The sequence below is a fragment of the Protomyctophum parallelum genome (assembly GCF_964188405.1).
Source record: "Protomyctophum parallelum genome assembly, chromosome: 13".
Classification (NCBI taxonomy): Eukaryota; Metazoa; Chordata; class Actinopteri; order Myctophiformes; family Myctophidae; genus Protomyctophum; species Protomyctophum parallelum.
Window position 1 is genome coordinate 45,559,148 of NC_139708.1, and position 18,320 is coordinate 45,577,467.

General features: G+C 42.8%; 2 protein-coding genes across 2 annotated transcripts in view; one reads left to right on the plus strand and one right to left on the minus strand.

Moving 5' to 3' along the window:
• Window positions 1–1,702: 1,702 nt before the first annotated feature.
• tob2 (transducer of ERBB2, 2) lies at window positions 1,703–6,622 on the plus strand. The gene is made up of 2 exons (XM_083780603.1): window positions 1,703–1,883; window positions 4,307–6,622. Exon 2 carries the CDS (start codon window positions 4,566–4,568, stop codon window positions 5,856–5,858), a length of 1,293 nt encoding a protein of 430 aa, XP_083636729.1. The 5' UTR covers window positions 1,703–1,883; window positions 4,307–4,565; the 3' UTR covers window positions 5,859–6,622.
• Window positions 6,623–14,562: 7,940 nt separating this feature from the next.
• Window positions 14,563–18,320, minus strand: part of tefb (TEF transcription factor, PAR bZIP family member b) — an 8,442-nt gene continuing 4,684 nt past the window's right edge. The window contains exons 4-5 of the mRNA XM_083779173.1: window positions 17,388–17,605; window positions 14,563–16,229 (exon numbers count right to left, since the gene is read on the minus strand). Of these exons, the coding sequence (XP_083635299.1) occupies window positions 16,014–16,229; window positions 17,388–17,605 (434 nt within the window). The 3' untranslated portion in view covers window positions 14,563–16,013. The remainder of the gene's footprint in view (window positions 16,230–17,387; window positions 17,606–18,320) is intronic.

The window sequence follows — 18,320 nt, forward strand, 5'->3', positions numbered from 1 at the left end:
TTCTTTCCTTCCATGGAGCACCATGTGAGCAACATGACGGCGCCCTTACGGTCTTCGCGTCCCGTCCTCTTTAGACAGTCCTTGACATAATCAGGGATGGAGACCATATATTAAGCCCATATATGGAGATCCCTGATGTCATCAATATTGGCCAGCAACTCTACATCTGTTCTGAACCCGTCCTTCCTCTTCGATGTCTCCCTTTTGACTGATACCTGTCCATTTAAACTCTAGACGGGCCTGTTGACTGATACCTGTCCATTTAAACTCTAGACGGGGCCTGCCCCAAAGTTATTAGTGCAGCCGCGCCCCGGCAGCCGGCGAAAACTAGAGCTCTTAACAGGCCTGAAAATTAAGATCTTACCGCCCATGTCAAAGCGCCAGCGCTCGCCCAGCAGTCTGCTGTCACCCAGGTGGATATGTTGATCTGACCACCCATTCTAAAGCGCCAGCAATCGCCCAGCAGTCTGCTGTCACCCAGGTGGATATGTTGATCTGACCACCCATTCTAAAGCGCCAGCAATCGCCCAGCAGTCTGCTGTCACCCAGGCAGATGCGTGCTGCGTGCACACGACTTCTTGCCCTCAGGCGTCTTACTGGTAATAATAAGGGTATACTATAGGCTACTACTATAGCCTACTACTATAGAAGTAGAAGTTTCATTAGTGTGTCTATTATTGCTGCCTTAGTGCAGTATATGTTTTTCTACAGCTAAGGGCTGTTGCACAATTAAAGTCCTCTCTGGACATTTTTATATCCTAGCTATAGGCCTATATTATTTTTTCCCTCTATGCCTTATGTGGTCTTGTTGATACTGCAGAAGGCTTCTTCATGTTATATATTTTGTATTCATATCATATCTTAGTTTTTTGTTTTTATTATTGCCATTGCTGTTGAAGCACGGTAAGCTACTTGGTTGAAGGTTTTAGTGGCAAGTAAATTATTCTTGATTCTTGATTTATAGGGCCTATACTGACAATTGAAAGTACTCTATCAAGGTAGCCTAACAACATCAGTTACTTTTATTCTATGTAATTATTTCAAATTCAGTAGTAGTTCACTATTATTATATTTTGCCAAAGAACGACATTACCCATAACCCCTGTTGATTGGCATATCTCTTTACTTGCCTGAATGGGAACTGCAACCCAATAAACTACGGGTCCTCCTCCATCTCAACCAATAGAGATTCTGTTGCTATCACAGCTTATATTTTTAGCAATCGTTCGGCCCACCACAGGCAACTCCAAATATATCCCTTCGCCAAATAAATTAGAGCCCTTTATTTATAGTAAACGAAGTGAGAATTGCCCAACTATTTTGAGCACAATTGAATATCTATACAAAACATATGGGACCCACATGCTCACATATAGCTACATATTACATTTGCTACAACACCGTTCCGTTGTGATATATTTTAACGGTTCCCGTGGTATATGCTACTTATTCAGACAGAGGACACACAAACGGAAAGGGCTGAATGGTAAATTACGTATTGTATAAAAGATAGGCTACAGAAATAACTTGAAAGACAATTAGACGGATCACGGTTTATGATTAATATCAAAGAAAGTAGTTCCTCTGCTCTGTGTATATACCGTCGTCACGTTGGTAGGGTAGGGGGGTGTGGGCGAGTGAAGCTGTATAAATACGCAGGGCTGTCAAACAGTAAAGTTTTCTCTGGACGTTTCACGCGAACTGTCAGTTGAGGAAACAGGGACACCGTTTCTTTGCCATCAACATTGGGATAAAAAAAATCATCCCGAAACATCTGTCGATGAGCTCCTGTGGGTGCATGTCACGCAAGATCACCTTGAAATCCACGTTAACGCCAAGGATTTAAAAACGCAATAATTTGTGCGCTTGACATCAGTAGACTGGTAAGTATAGCAAGCGTATCTATAGTTTAAACGTATACCATGAAGTGCGACAATTTTATTTGCACACGGGGCATTTATAGTGGGAGCTGATCTGAGTTAATTCTATATGAGAATTATCGACCAAATATACAGGCAAATGCACTGACTGTTGGGGGGGGGGGGGGTAAACTGAATCGTAATGGATTCGGTCATCCATTTTAGAATCTGATGTATTTTGTCCCCCCCTCAGAGAATATAAATACTGGAAAACGTAGAACTCCAAATGAAAGTATAAAGCATGCTATTCGTGTCAAATATCACTTTAACCTTTATTGGTTTTATTACATGGGGTTATTTAAGCTGAAGGGGGATTGATTGTATACGCTCTTTCATTGCCAAGTATCTATTGGGTCGTTTCATCCCACATTGTAATATTCACCTTTTATTTAATAGGCTACATTCGGTTGCTGTATAGCCCATGTCATCCCATTGATCTTAGTTCCCTCCCCAAATGCGTATGTAAACCATATACTGGTTTATTCCCAAATGTAAACAGCTGAATTGTAATTGCTTATTGCTTTTTTGCAAATTGGCATTTAAGTGAAATGATTTGCATTTCAGTAGATCCATTAATGAGCATCAGGGTTCCCATAAATATGAGAACGGTATAATTTATAGTCTAGTCTGCCACAAAGCGGACATGCTGGCTCCGATACATGGATAGCCTACAAAAGCACTGTCTGCCCATAATGATTCCGTGTAAACAAATGCATAGCCACGGGATTGCACTGACATCGATGCCAGCAAACATACAGCCATAACGCACCCCAATTCATTTGTGGTCTAGTGGGTATAAGACTATTTATATGAGATTGTAAATAAATGGGAGATGAGGCTGAAAAGGTGTCTTTCAAAGGTAGCCTACAACAGGGTCTGTCATAGGTGGATGCAGTCGACGTGTCAAGCATATATATGCACATTTAAAATGTCTAATTGTAGCCTAATGACATTGGATGACATTGAATCTTATTTTTCATAAATATACAACTAGGCCTATGTCAATTATTAAACCGACGTGCAAAATATCAATTTAATTTTGAATTTATTTTTGGCTTATTTTTATGTAAAGTTGCCGTTTGTGCCCTCCGCGGATCCTCGTGTCATTAAAATGACCACGTTTATCTACAATCAACTGATGCATATAGTCTACCTAACAACCGTAGGCTATAGGCCTACTGAGGGAAAACATTGGAAAAGCACATCCAAAGTTTGTTTGCAGATGTCGCAAAATTTATACTATTGAAGTATATACCCTACTTTATAGACTATAGTCTATTACGCATGCAGCTGCGCGCCTTCTAAATCACCCAGCAACTGTCTCCTTTTTCATACGATTAATGTAGCCCAAATCTCGATAATATCCTGCCATTATATTTGTGCTTTGATACAACAACAAAAACTGTGCATTCTTATATAGGCCTATTGGTAATAATAATCAAATTCTGTTGTAGGCTATACTAACTCTACTGTAGAAGATTTCGTGACACCAACAGTCGACGAAGTCACGATCAAGCCCACCTGCCAGGCATAGGGTTACGGTAGCCTACTGGATTTGAGCGAATTGTTTATGTGCGGGGGTGGGTGGACGATTGCACGTTGTGATGACGTTATGCGCATGGCATCGTGGGAAATGGTGTTCTTCTACAGTCTCACACAATCTGCCCTGGACCCTGCATGCCATTTTCTTTTATCATGCTCAATAATATTTTGCATTTTGTCTACACTGTGGGATTTTATTTTAAGGACAAAATATAATATATTTATGAATATAATATAAAATGGGTTAGCCTATATTCAATTAATTTATTGTTTTTGTTTTTTTATTGGCTTTTTTTATATTCTCAGGTTAAAAAAATTCACACTCGTTTGAAGTGAGGGGCACTAGTCTTATCATCATACATCTTCACATTCCAGGCAATCATTTTTGGCGTCCGCACTTTTTATCCCCGCTTTTTAAGAATACCCAACGAGTCGCCCATTTATACCAACTTGCCCCGGGTATTCTAAAGTAACCTAAGTAAATTATGCTTAAACAGTTAAACCTAACCTTGTTCCTAACCTTAACAGTAAAACTATGCCTAAACCATAACCCTATACCTAAACTTATTCTCAGTAAAACAATATAAAGAATACAGGAACCGCCACACCGAGCGGGCACCGAGATGGATTATGGGCGACGGTACCTGATACCCCTTTTAAGCCTTCATCCAATCAAATCATCGCTATTGGACGGACACACACACACACACACACACAGAGATGGGCATAGGAGGGGCTAGCGCCACTCAAAAATAATATATATAGGGTAAAAAGAGGGTAGCCTATGGGTATAGGTACTTTCTTTCCTCACATTGTAACAGACTTTTTTCTTTTTCCCCTCACAGTTGGGACTCGACCAACCAGTGGATGTTGCAGTTGAAGACAATTGGACCTCTCCTCAACCTCTCAGGAAAGCACCAATGGACTCTTAACTAACCTGCAAATCAGAGATCCTGGCTTCAAGATGCCTTCTTTACCATGATGGCAAAATCGCTGCACACTTAACAGTCATTGAGAGAATCCCCATTAGCGGTTATTGCGTTGCATCTGTTTGGACTCTTTATCTGACACGGTTTGCTATAGCAGTGTCGGACCTGTCGGACCATGCTTCTGGAAGTGAAGGTCGCTCTTAACTTCATCGTTTCCTACCTGTACAACAAGCTGCCTCGGCGTCGAGCGGACCTGTTCGGAGAGGAGCTGGAACGGATACTGGTGTCCCGCTTCGAGGGTCACTGGTACCCCGAGTCCCCCCTCAGGGGCTCCGCCTTCCGCTGCCTTCATCTCGGGGCTCCCCGGGACCCTCTGGTGGAGCTGGCCGCCAGGAGAAGCGGCCTGGACACGGAGGAGGTCCGCGCCAACGTCCCCGCGGAGCTCAGCGTGTGGATTGACCCGTATGAGGTTTCCTACCAGATCGGAGAGAAGGGCGCCGTGAAGGTCCTGTACCTCGAGGACCCTCCGGGCCTGGGGGGAGACGGCGGGGAACGGGCCGAGGGGGTGACCGGTGAGAGCATAGGGGACATGACGGAAGTGGAGGAGGCCAGGACTCTTCAAGGCTTCAACCCGGAAGCTCAGGTGTTCGTGCCGATCGGGGGACAGGTGTCTCCGGTCCTCCTGCCGTCGCTCTCCAGCTCGCCCACGCCCTGCATGGCCTCCCAGTCCTCCTGCCCTCTTCAGCTCTTCAGCTACCCGAGCTCCAGCACTCCCAGCACCAACGCCACCTCCCACTCCTCCAACACCTCCACCCCGTCGCCTCCTAACGGGGGGTTGCCCTACCTGGCCACCCAGCAGCAGCAGCAGCCGATGCCGCCCACTGCTCCCCGGCCTCCGGTGCAGCCCATCACCTTCACCACCGCCAGCTTCGCCGCCACAAAGTTTGGCTCGACCAAGATGAAGAAGGGCGGCGGCTCGGGCGGCTCCGCAGGGGGCAGCTCCGCCGTCGTGGCTGGTGGGCCTGGTCCTCCCCAGAGGATGCTGTCCCGCTCCCCGACGACCACCATCTCCCCGCCGGAGCTGCTGAAGCACAAGCCCCTCTCCCTGTCCTTGCACTCCCTCGGCGGGGCGCCCCCCGTCCCCAGCCAGCTCTCCCCCAACGCCAAAGAGTTTGTGTATCCGGGTTCACCGGGCCCGCTTTACTTCGACGTTCCCGACAGCCAGCCCATGCCTCCGCCCCCCCACGCCAGCCCCTTTCAGCCCCCACACCACCAGCACCCCAACGTCAACTCGCATCCGTCCTTCGACCCCTTCTCTAGCCCTCCGCCCGCCCCGGGGGTAGGCATCATTAATGGAGGCAACGGTGGAATATCGTATATGGAGAAGCCATCCTTTGTGGAGGGTTTGGGGAGCTACAACCTGCAATATCCCAGCCAGTCCTTCCAGCCTGTTGTGTTGGCCAACTAAGCCTTTTTACTAAGGATGAAAATTACCATGAGTATCGCTGTAGCAAGAGTTTAGCATAGGCCGGCGATGCGCCCAAATATTTTCAGTTTTTCTAATGAATTGTTCTTACTGCTAATTCAACAAGATTAGGGTTAGTTTTACTACAAAGAATTAAATGTAAAACATTGTTCACTGCATATTCTTGTTTTCATCCCCCCCCCCCTCCAACCCTTCTCTTCCTCTGTATATCACACTTTTTCTGGTTTGGTTTGTTTTTGTCTGCGGAAGTTGAGTTCTATACTATATTGCAATACTTTATTATTTATTTATTTTTGCATTGAATGTTGACGTTGAGAGAGATTGATGTCCGTTAATACTTAAAAGTATAATGGGCCCCAGTTAGTATATACAGCAGTGTGTGTGTGTATATATATATATATAATAGCTCCATTTTGCACTGCACTGTCATGCTGTGAGAGAGAGAGAGAGGACCTAGCCAAGTCCTGCAGGGAAGGATGGCTGTGTAAAGCTCAGCATTCTGCACTGCAATCTGCTCTGCCCTAGTTGCCACAAATACATGGAGGGAGGGAGGCTGTGCTGTCTTAAGTCTAATGTATACTTTGTTGGCACGGCCATGTCACTCACCCAAAATCACTGATCTTCAAGTGAAAAAGGCTGTCACACAAACGGAAGTATAAATGACAGTAGTGTGTGTGTGTGTGTGTGTGTGTGTGTGTGTGTGTGTGTGTGTGTGTGTGGCTTGACGTGCAGTCTTCTGGTTTTGTTTTGTTGTGGCTTATTGTAATCGAGAGACTTGTTATTTATATATGGTGGGTCTTTGTGGACAGTGTTTATTTTATTTTATACATGTTGTCATGTTATCGTATATCGAAAAGGAATTGTTGCCAGTCAGCTGAAATGTGCACACGGCGTGCTTTCGAAAAGAAGTGAGCACAGTGGGAAGTAGTATAGCAAAGAGGCGAGTGTTGAGTTGTTCAGGGAATTATAATGTGTCACGAATGACCGCGTGTCTGTCTGTCTGTCCTATGTGGACCATTCCATAGTGTTATCTGTGTATTAATATCTCTGGTTGATTTATACAACACTGTCACGTAAGTATGTACTTCGATACAAATGAGGCGCGCACACACACGCCACAGTATCCCAGTCAACGGGGTGTGAAGGTTGAACGGGTGGTGTGGGACGCAGCGGTATGGATGGTGATAAATGGCTTAGCATGACTTTGACTATGAAGGAGAGGTCTTGCTCTGCAGGGGGGAGGAGGAGGAGGAGGAGGAGGAGGAAGAAGATGAGGGCAGAATGAAGAAGACGGTGTTCAAAGAGAGCAGGGAGATATGGGAGGGCTAGCGGAGGATTTTAACCTTTTTGCTGGCGTCCGGTCCAACATGTATTGTCTTAGACTTAAGAGTGACTTAAGTGATTTTTCTTTTCTTTTAGCTTTTTTTTGTTTTTACTGCATGTTTATGGCGAGCCACACGAGTCGTTTCCCTTTGCTCTTTAAAATCCTGCAGTTATCGCTGTTCCACCAATGAGCAAACCAGGATCATACTGTTAATGTTACTGTTAATCGTCTTATCTTTTATTTTTTTACCCCCTCACCTCAGTTGCAGTATTTCAGACTATAATGAATGTTCCTCCTTCACTGTTCGTTTTATCGTCAATATATAGGAAAATGTGTCTTGATCTCTGGCATATTTCTGTTTTGTATCGAGGCAATCTGTTGTGTCCTATTTGTGATTGGTTATAGTCACAGACGTTGGGCAACCCCCATACCTCCCCATGCCTGATCTTCTTTTTTTTTGCTTTGTTGTTCGTCGGTGTCACACGGCGAAAACAACAGACCTGTAGCTTGTAGATCTGCTGTTTTTTCAGCATGTGACACCATCCTACGTCTGTGTCGCATGGCGAAAACAACAGACCTATAGCTTGTAGATCTGCTGTTTTTTCAGCATGTGACACCATCCTATAAATGAAGCATGAGCCATTCAGCACTTTATATTATAAGGCTCCCTCCCGGCCGCAGCCGTGCGTGACCCCCCCCCCCATAGCCACGGGAGGTTAATCTTCCTTCTGCCCTCGGAAAAAATGGTAAGGCACATTTTGTTACAGTTGTCTTTGAAAGGCTTCAAAGATGTAATGGATTTGTATTTTTGTTGCTCTTATGATGGCGCGGGGGGAGGGGGGGGGGGGGGGGAACCGACCGTTCTCAGTCTTGTTCATTTACTGAATGTTTTCAAGATTTGTACCCGTAAAAAATGTCTTTGGATAAGCTTATAACCCGAGGACCCTTGACTTGTTGCTCACTCTGGTATTGCTGACAGTATGTCATATGCATGCATGCAGTCATGCAAGTTTTATTCCTTTTGTTTTGTTTTTCGTCAAAGGGGATGGGTGGGGAGGTTCACATATCTCTTTATAAATGTTGTTGAGCTTTCTTTTTTTTTTTTTTACATTCGTTTATAATTTATTTACAATTTTCTATATATAGTTTTTTTCAACGAGTTATGAAGTACATTTGTAAAAGTAAGAGATTATGATATAACTCTAGGGATATATATAGATATATATATATATATATAAAGTTCTTATGTTCAGATTCCTTATGTGCTGAGGTTATTTTTCCAGGAAAATAACTATGAATATATGCAAGTTGAGACAAAAATAAAGATGTATAGAATAAAGTATTGAATGTGTAATGGTACATTGTACAGCATTTGTCCAATAAAGACGGGTAAATGTATTCCTTTTTTCCAAGATGGGCTTTTGGAGAGGTTCAGAAATGAATGTTTACAAATGGGTTGGTATAGTAGGATATTAAGATGCCTAAATGTCGCTTGTCTTGTGTTTCCAAGGCAGTCTTGACAACGCTATATGCCCCTAATTGCTCTCAACACATGAGTATATTTTAAAACCAAAAACGAAACAACCAATTCCATTATTTTAAATACATTTCATGTTAATGCCAAGATCATCTCCGTTTATAAATTAAGATCTATCGACACTATACTGCTACTGCCCCGTCAGTCATAAGTTCTCCTTTGGCTCTTCCCATTTCTTTGTGCCATACATTAGTGCCTCTCAAACCTGGTTTAATTTATCTGGTTTAATTTTCCATGCCATTCCTATTACTGACTATAAAGCCTCTACATCTTTCCATTAATCTGTGGATACGATGGCTTCCAACCGTAGCCCCACTCGAAGGTTGAGGGCGAGTCAACAGAAACCCCTTCCGGTTACCACATTCTACCCTCTGTTTATTATAATTCATGTCATTTTAACATGCATGTCACATGGTCCCTTAAATGGTCTAGTGCTCCTGAAACTATAGCCATATCTCAGACTGTCTTTACACCAATACTGACTCTTATCTAGTGCAATGTAATGCCATAATTAAGAATATACATGCTTCTTCACCCTGAAAACAAAGGTTGATATATTTCCTCTGTATAAAACATCGGTACTAAAGCAGGTTTGAAAAGATGAAGGCAATGAATGTGCTGTGAATTTGATTTTTGATTGTGATCAGTAATTCGTCAGTCCTGGATGAAAGATGGCCTATTTTGTTTCCCCATGATGCCCCACACACACACCCCTCCCTCCCCTCAAACGCAAACATCCCAATATAGTCTCTGGCCTCTGGTGTTCGTATTGCTTCAATATTTTATCAGACCCCTCAGAGTAAGCTGATATGAGTTGTATTTAATTTCCTCCTCCTGTCTACAAAGTAGGTCTGGAGGTGTGTGGGGTGGGGTGGGGTGGGGTGGGGTGGGGTGGGTGGTGAAAGTAGGCTACCAACTGTTAGATTAGAAGTAAATCCAGGGAAATTAGTTGAGAGTGGGTGTGAAACTGGAACTGAAATCTGCAAAAGTGTCATCTTGCACCTTCTTCTATACCTTGTGTTGCTGTGTCAGCTTTATTAATTACTGGATAGGATTTCACTTTTAAAATGAATGGAACGGAATGGGCGGTACTCTCAAGATGGTTGGGTGTTTTTCTTTTGTAAATCCAGTCTCAAAGCAGGCTCATCTACAATCAGGATTGAAAATTACTGAGGTGGGAAAACGCAGTTTTTGTATTTTGGCTTACAGTATTATTATTATTATGTACTATGTATGTATTTTTCTTTGTTCTTTCCCCCCCCCCTCTTTTTTGCACTTTGGAATATTTTGTTGTTATAAAAGAAGTTTATTTTCTATGTAATGTTTAAGAATCAATTGGATATAACTGATAAAGTACAGATGATAATATAATATAGTGCTTTCTTTTCTGCCTGTATTTTGTTATCTTTTCCTTAAGTTTTTTTCTGTTCTTTCCGATTTTGTATCCGATATCTGTACTCGCTTGTAGATGTCCGTTGACTTTCACTACTGAAATGCAATGACCTGTTTTCTGTGCTACCCCGTGGGAATGGGGAGTTACTACTGCAGTTTCTTATCGTATCAGATTCTTTTTTATGTTTGTAATAAAAAAAAAACAGAATGGCTAAAAATTCGCATGGAAAATAACCCTGATTGTCTTGTCCTCATTGTCTGCAGTGCAGACTGCAGGAGTATACAGTCAGGTATGCACTTATATGCTCGCTCAGAAAAGACAATATCAAAGAATGTGGTTCACTGAAAAAGTAAACTCCTATAGGTTTGAGTACCTCCTTATGCCTACCCAGTTAATAATGTGCTGCTGTTGACAAATGCACCTTAATTGACTTGTGAGAACCTCAGATCTAAATGTCCTGTCATTACAGTAAGCTAAATTAAGTTTGATCCTGTACTGGATATCTTAAACTCACAATCAAAGTGTAATGAAGTTGAAGTCCAGATCAAGGAAAGTGTTGAGAACACAATCACGGATTTATTACAAGAGCGCTCCTGGAGAATGACACAACACCAAAGTATCATGACCATTGAACCTCTCCCAATTACAAGTTTCCACCCTCTCTTATACAATTCGAGAGTTCCCAAAATAAAGAAAACACATGGTTGAAAAGCAACAAGACACTCCTTTAACACATGGCCTTATATGGCTGTTCTTCCAGTCTGCTAGAATTCACACAAATAGGGTTTTGACTGCTGGTAACAGGTGAAAGAGTATTTAACCTACTACCTCTGTCAGCAGTTATCTTACATAGACTGAAATGTCATTTTACCATTACAATCCATAGCTCAAAATTCAGTTGAGGCTGTCCACCCACCACCCACTTCAGCTGGACCTTGGGATCCTATATATAGTCGACATTACCTCTACTGGAATGTTCTCTAGTCTGGTCTAAGGTTGTGTTGTATATCTGGCAATCATGTAGTCAGCCTATGGCTCCCCGCTGTGAGGGGAATCCATTTGGCTCTCGCCTCCTATAGTAAGCCTGTAATGGGTTGACATTAACATGCATGGCTGCCTTGCCCCTCCTGGGCCTTTCCTCAGCTCTCTCCACCATCTCTCCATCGCCCACTCACTCACTCACTCACTCACTCACTCACCACATCGAAGCGTATCCCTCCCTATCTCCATCTCTTGGCTCACATGCCTTGCTTTATCTCACGCTCCACATTGCATCCCTATTTTTACCTCCTCCCTCCCTCCACCATTCTCCTTCACCCCACCTATTCCCATGATGTACTACCCTCTGTCCCCTCCACCATTCTCCTTCACCCCACCTATTCCCATGATGTACTACCCTCTGTCCCCTCCACCATTCTCCTTCACCCCACCTATTCCCATGTATTACCCCACCCATTACTCTGTCTCCTCCACCTTTCTCCTTCACCCCACCTATTCCCATGTACTACCCCACACCTCTATCACCACCACTACTCTCCACTCTCCACTCCATCCTTCCATCCATCCATCCAACCAACCGACAATCCAATCCCCTCTCCTAATTCTTCTCGCTCCATCCTCTCTCCCCCCCGCACACCCCCCACCCCCCCACCCCCCCCCCCCCCCCCGCGCCCCCCCTTGAATCCTACGAGGCTATACTGCTATTATGCAACACTGCTCTTCTGTGAGTGGATGTGATCGTTACGTAACACACATCTCAGACTCCGCCAGAATACTGATGAGGATACTGGAGGACAAGTCAAGGAGGGGACATGGGCGAGACAACAACAAAGGACATTAAAACATGTTTTATCTCGTTGTGTGTGGGTGTGTGTGCGACGTATGTGTGCATGAAGGACATCTCCTATTCTGCCCGTCAAAGATATACCACCACCACCCCCGAAACCAACCCCCCCTTTTTTTACACAATCGCTTTTGCTTTCATCGTGTTACTGTTCCCCCTCTCAGCATCACTCCCGTCCTCCCGTCAGTGTTGCTGGCCAAAGCTATATACCGCAGTTGGTCGATGATTCGGGCAAGGTCAACAGAGCAGCGATCGTGTGTTCCATTAGATTCTACTTTATTTAATATGCATGATACAAGATACAGTTTAGGACATGGTACTGCTATCACACTTATGTCCTATACCTGTAGGACAATAGAAATCACAACAAAATTCCATCATATAAAACTGAGAAAATTTAGACTGATCCGACCTCACAAACAGAAAAGTTAAAATATGTTTGATAGCTGCGGTTTCAAGAGTATTATATAGCTATAGTAGAAAAAAGGTGATTGCTACATATGACATCTTAATATGACTGTGATTTTATTGTAATAGGCTCTATCAACCCAGTACCTTTTAATGAGTCTTGTGCAGAAGACATCATTTCATTTGGATAGAAAGTGAGCCATATAGTGTACAAACAGCATAACGCAATCACGTTTTGACTTTGAATGTCAATGCAAAACCACCTCACTGAAAAAATATCTATTATACTGGAACCATCAGGAACTAACAAAAAAACAACAACGTAATGTACCATCACAGAAGCACTGACAGACACAGTCCAGTGTATTTATAATAGACTAGAATTTTAGTAAATTAAAAGCAATCAACACAGTGATCAAAGCCATTTGTTTTCAACTGATGTTTCGCCCCCAAGGTCAAACACTGACTGCACGGTGCATGAGGTGGCGCTACAATGCAAATCATTAACAAAGGAAGTAGTTGTATGTCTAGAACAGGGGTGGGCAACTGGCGGCCCCGGGGGCCACATGCGGCCTCCACCCTTCACTTAATGCGGCCCCCACATGTTAATATCAGAATACTGATACAGTATTGATTTCAGCTGTTTAAAATTCCAAACATACAAACATGACCTGGTCTTTTTTTGTGTCCAATCAATGTAATTGGATTTAGTTTGCCGAGTTAACATAACTAACAATGCATTTGAAATTAAATAAAAAGGTTATTTTTCAGGATCCAATTAAATAATTCGGGATTTAAATTCAAATATAGCAAAAATAGCCGATCTACAAGCTCAAAACGCGTCGCACTTGAGCTTGTAGATCGGCTATTTTTTGGCCCTTTGGAGTGAGTGTGGAAATATAGTGTCCCTCTCCATCTCAAAGTTGCCCACCCCTGGTCTAGAAAATATATTTTGCTAATGTCGTCAGCACACAGATGTATGAATATACCCATACGATAACAATTATTTCAATGTCAACTGTTTGTTTCAGTGTGACTTTTAAAGACAGTAAGTACACTTGGTGTAAAATATGCAGAAAGACAATTTTACTGGATTTTCATGCAGCATAATCATAATCCCAAACTACAGGGATCTATTAAACTGGAAGCACAAATGACTTTGGGGGGGCATTTTGTCTATTTAATATCATAGCGACTTTACATATAATAACATCATTGAAAAACAAAACAAACATAAAAACAAGCACTGAATATCATCGAGTATTATTGCCATACGTTTTACGTCTGCAACTTTATACAATGTCAATAATGAGCACAAGCTGACAATATAGTCTCTATCAGCTGAAGACACTTGAGATGTTGAGTCCCATTGCTTAACAGTCTGTCATGTACTGTATTTACTAATGTATACAGACACAGAACTCTGAACTCATAATTTTCTGACTCAAGGTTTTGCCAAACTATAAGCTAAGCTGCCTGAAGTCTGCTCTCTAAACCCAACATTGCTTGTGGTAACCATGAAACACAAGAAACCAAAGATTACGATTTCTTAAAATCGTTACTGTTGAAGCTTTTCATGAAAGAAAGTGTTGTATGAGGTAAATGTGAACCTGCCTGCCCTGTACTAAGTTTACATATTTAAAAAAAAATGAAAATGATTCCCATATAACTGTTGGGGGGGTTTTGTTATAAAGCTGTTTAAAAAGGGAAGAAAAAAAAAAGAGTTCAAAAGCACAGTTTACCCTTTGAAGTCCCTGCGTTGTTGTCATTGGTTAAGTTAAGAGTTTTGTTCCTCAATGGGAAATATAGAATAACCTGACACATCACAATCAATGGATGCCTTTTTTACATCACCATTACCGTTTAGAATAAATAACAGCACTCTTCATATCTTGGGTATATTTGGCAAACATAAGTGGATTTCATTAATAAAGACACAAACAGAATCCCTAGTCTCACAACAAGGGAAGAAAAGAAAAAAAGACAATGACATACCGGTAGTCATTTATTTACAAGCATCATAAGAGCAGACATCTTTGGGTCTGGCAAAAAAAAGAAAATAAATCCAGCCTTCAATAACCCACTTGCAGTGTGCAGTAAAATAGCAGACCTACAAGCTCATAGCGCGCCACTCGGTGGCGCGCTATGAGCTTGTAGGTCTGCTATTTTTGCAGTAAAATAAACAAGTCTACATTATACTTTACCCCTCCACCTGTGAGGGCCCGAGAAAAAGTCACCCAACATCATGATGACCAATCGCCTTCATCAACAGGCAGTGACCTACTGAGCATAAAACTGAAGAACACATTTTTAGCCTCCTTTTCATAATAAAAGTCATCATTGGGGAAATCCCCAATAATGGTCTTGTTTTAGAAACTCTGTGTGAGACACTGGAAGCTGTTAAAGTAAAAAAAAAAAAGAAAAGAGAAGAAATTAAAAAAAGAAACAAAAAAAAGGAAAAACAATATTTTACAACATGCATTGTTTTTTAGTTTAGTTTTTAACTCTCAGGTCTCACCCCATGTGGTATCATCAGTACAAATAAGGAGTCTGCCCATCTTCACCACCACTGTGATACTGAATCCTCGGGCACAGTGTCGCTTTCCAAGGAAGAGTGCAAAAAAGAAATGTTTACACACATCTAGATGGTGTGGGGAGAATAAGAATATATACACAACGAGTTCCTTCAAGTTTTTGCGTGCTGTGTGAATGTTGGTACAAGACACACATCTGTGTGTATGTGTTTACATTACAAGCCACGGCTACTGCAAAAGGAAGAACTATGACTGAATTGCACTGCTTAATACCAACTCCCTTACCTCTCCCATGGCTGGGGAGGTACATTAGCTCTTTACCTTTCTAGACTCCCCTCTTTCTCAGGTCGGGTCTGAGTGTCCTCCAAACTTTTTCTATTAATATGTTCCTCTCCTGCCCCATAGTGAATAAATCATGATTTCACATGTCATTCTTTTGAGCCTCAAAGGCTCAAATGTATAACTAAAGTGAGTGACAGGGGGGAAGGGTACCAGAATTGAAGAAGTGTGCCTTTGAATATTCACAACTTACTGTATGCCATACCCATGCTTTGGTCCACTCAGAAACTAATCGCTGCATGTTAGTACATATGTGCATTTAAAAGGCCAGCGTCCTTTTATGCAAGCCTATTCATTTCGCATCTCTCATCATCTCCTGACTTTCGACAACCCATTCAGAAAGACCAACAAGTCAGTGTTATGAAATGTTTGCATATTTTTCCCTGTATGTTTGACAGACAGTGTGGACTGCCCCCAGAACCACCGTGTTTTTTCCTTTCCTCTACATGGTGTAGGAGCCAGGCGCTCTCTCTCCACAGACCTGCTCCTGTATATAGCTGCCCTTACACCGCCTGCCCGACCCGTCGGTATCCACAACTCCAACGACCATCGTGTTGGCGGCAGGAGCGCCTGGAGCTCGGCGCTGGTCAACAATAACAGCAGTTATTTAGTTTTATCTTCCCTTGGATGTTTGTTGTGTCTGTGTTGTATTCAGCAGGGGGGAAATCGGGAGTTCTTTTCTCTGTCTCGTCAGTGATTCTTTGATTACTTCAGAAGAAGAAGATAAGAAGTATAAGGTTCTTGCTCAGGTGTCTTTTTTTACAGCGGGCCGTACTTGGCTTCGTAGCGGGCCAGGACGTTCTTGCAGCGGCCGCAGTCCTTGCGCAGCTCGGCCACCTGCTGGCGCAGCGCGGCGTTCTCCCGCTCCAGGAAGGAGGCGCGCACCGTGATCTGGTTCTCCTTCAGGCGCCGGGCGTCGCGCGAGCGCTTGGCCGCCACGTTGTTTTTCTTCCGCCGACACCAGTACTTATCGTCCTGATGGAGAGAGAGAGAGAGAGAGAGAGAGAGAGAGAGAGAGAGAGAGAGAGAACAGGAGTCAGATATAAAAGTGATGGGGAGCTGAGTTAACCCATTTTGGCCTGACGTCGAAATTTAAAAAATGTCTTTTTTAAAATGTATTTTTTTCTGAAAAACCTCATGTTTCTAGATCAGTGGTTCTCAATATTTCATGTCAAGGACCCCCAAAAATATATGAAATTGGCCGCTGACCCCCCCATCTGAAAATGTGTTGTTTCAGGGACCCACCTCCCAGAAGCAAAGATTTGAGTTAAAAACGTTCAAAAATAGCAGACCCACAAGCTCGTATAACGCTATGAGCTTGCAGATCTGATATTTTTCAATAGCTAAAGCATAGCATGATGCTAACACCAAAAGGGGTTCCTTCCCCCGCCCAAAGTGGGTTAAGGATTTGAGGGACAGATGACGACATCACAACAGACATCTGTGTTGTGAGAACATCCACCCTATCGTTGCTCTTTAATCCACCGACATGCCTTTATTGTTGTTCGTTTCAAGCCTCTGCGTGCAACAGTAATAGTGCTTTAATCTTGTCCCATCCAATTATCACAAACATGGTGACGTAGAGCCACCCGTCTCAAACCCATTGCATATACACTTGCTATTTCAGGCAACAGGATATTAAAAGTTTACTATTAATAGTGAGAACAATCTATCTAATCCTTTTATAACACTGACATTACTATTCATTTATAATTGCCTAAACTCACCACTAAAGCGGTTGCAATATCTCCAATATTACCTTTACCTGTCATAGATAACGTAGATAGCTCCTATGTCATTGATAGATAACCCTTTTGGTGTTAGCATTATGTTATGCTTTAGCTATTGAAAAATAGCAGATCTACAAGCTCATAGCGCGCCACCGAGTGGCGCGCTACGAGCTTGTAGGTCTGCTATTTTTGAAAAATCGAAGAACGACTGACGTAGAAACATAGCTTTTTCAGAAAACTGTCAGGATGTAGAAGACATTTTTAGAATCTGATCTCAGGTCAAAATGGGATAATTAACTACCAGCGATCTATGTGTGAGCAACACTGAACATCTTTCAGGGTGAGGTTCTTGTCACCACATTTGCATATACTATAGTGTGAATGAACCAATCATTCTGTTCACCTTCTGTTCATTTGGGACGTACACCTTCTTCGCCTTCTTGATCATCGGCTGTGGTTTGAGCTCCTCGTCGGAGAACTTGTGTTTGCGTGGGTTGAACAGCTCTCCTCCCGGAACGCTGGAGAGCACCAGGTCCGTCGGGTCCGGCTGGAAGTTAATGTCCACCTCGATGGCCTCCGGATCGATAGGGGAGGGTGTGTTTCGACCTACACCCTTACGTTCTATAGGGGGGGAAAAGATTCAAGATTCAAGATTCAATAATCTATTTGCCATGTCAACAAGTTGATAGGAATTTGTCTTGGTTCATACTCAACATATAACAGACAACCAACCATAGATACACAAACAAGAAGGACAATACAATACAAAAACCAGCAGCATAGGAAATTATGTTCAGATGTCTAATGGCTACGGGGTAAGTGCTATCTCTGAAGCCAGATGTTGAGCTCTGGATACTTCTATATCTCCTGCCTGATGGGAGGAGATTGAAGAGGTGATGTGCAGGATGGGAGTTTGTTTGCAATGATTTTATTTGTCTTCCTAATTATTCTGGTGGAATAGAGTGAGGAAAGTGTAGGGAGGCCTACATCCAATGTTTTTTGATGCGCGACGTACTACTCTTTCCAGCTTTGAAAAAGAAAAGAAAAGCAAGACACCATAGAAATAAATGTATGGAACAGACATATCCATTCATGTTATCAACGCTGTTGCCTGTTGTGTCAAAACATGAAAGAGGAGGTAACCAATCCAGGGGGGCCTCTGTCACAAGTCTGTTCGATATATAATAATGACATGTTGATTATGATATAGCAATACGCATCATCGGGTCCCCCCGGGCCAGCACAGTAGTTGTCTATGTACACGTAAGCATGGTACAGTACCTAAGATTCATCTATACTATTTTATATCTATGCAAATAACAGAGTTTAACCCATT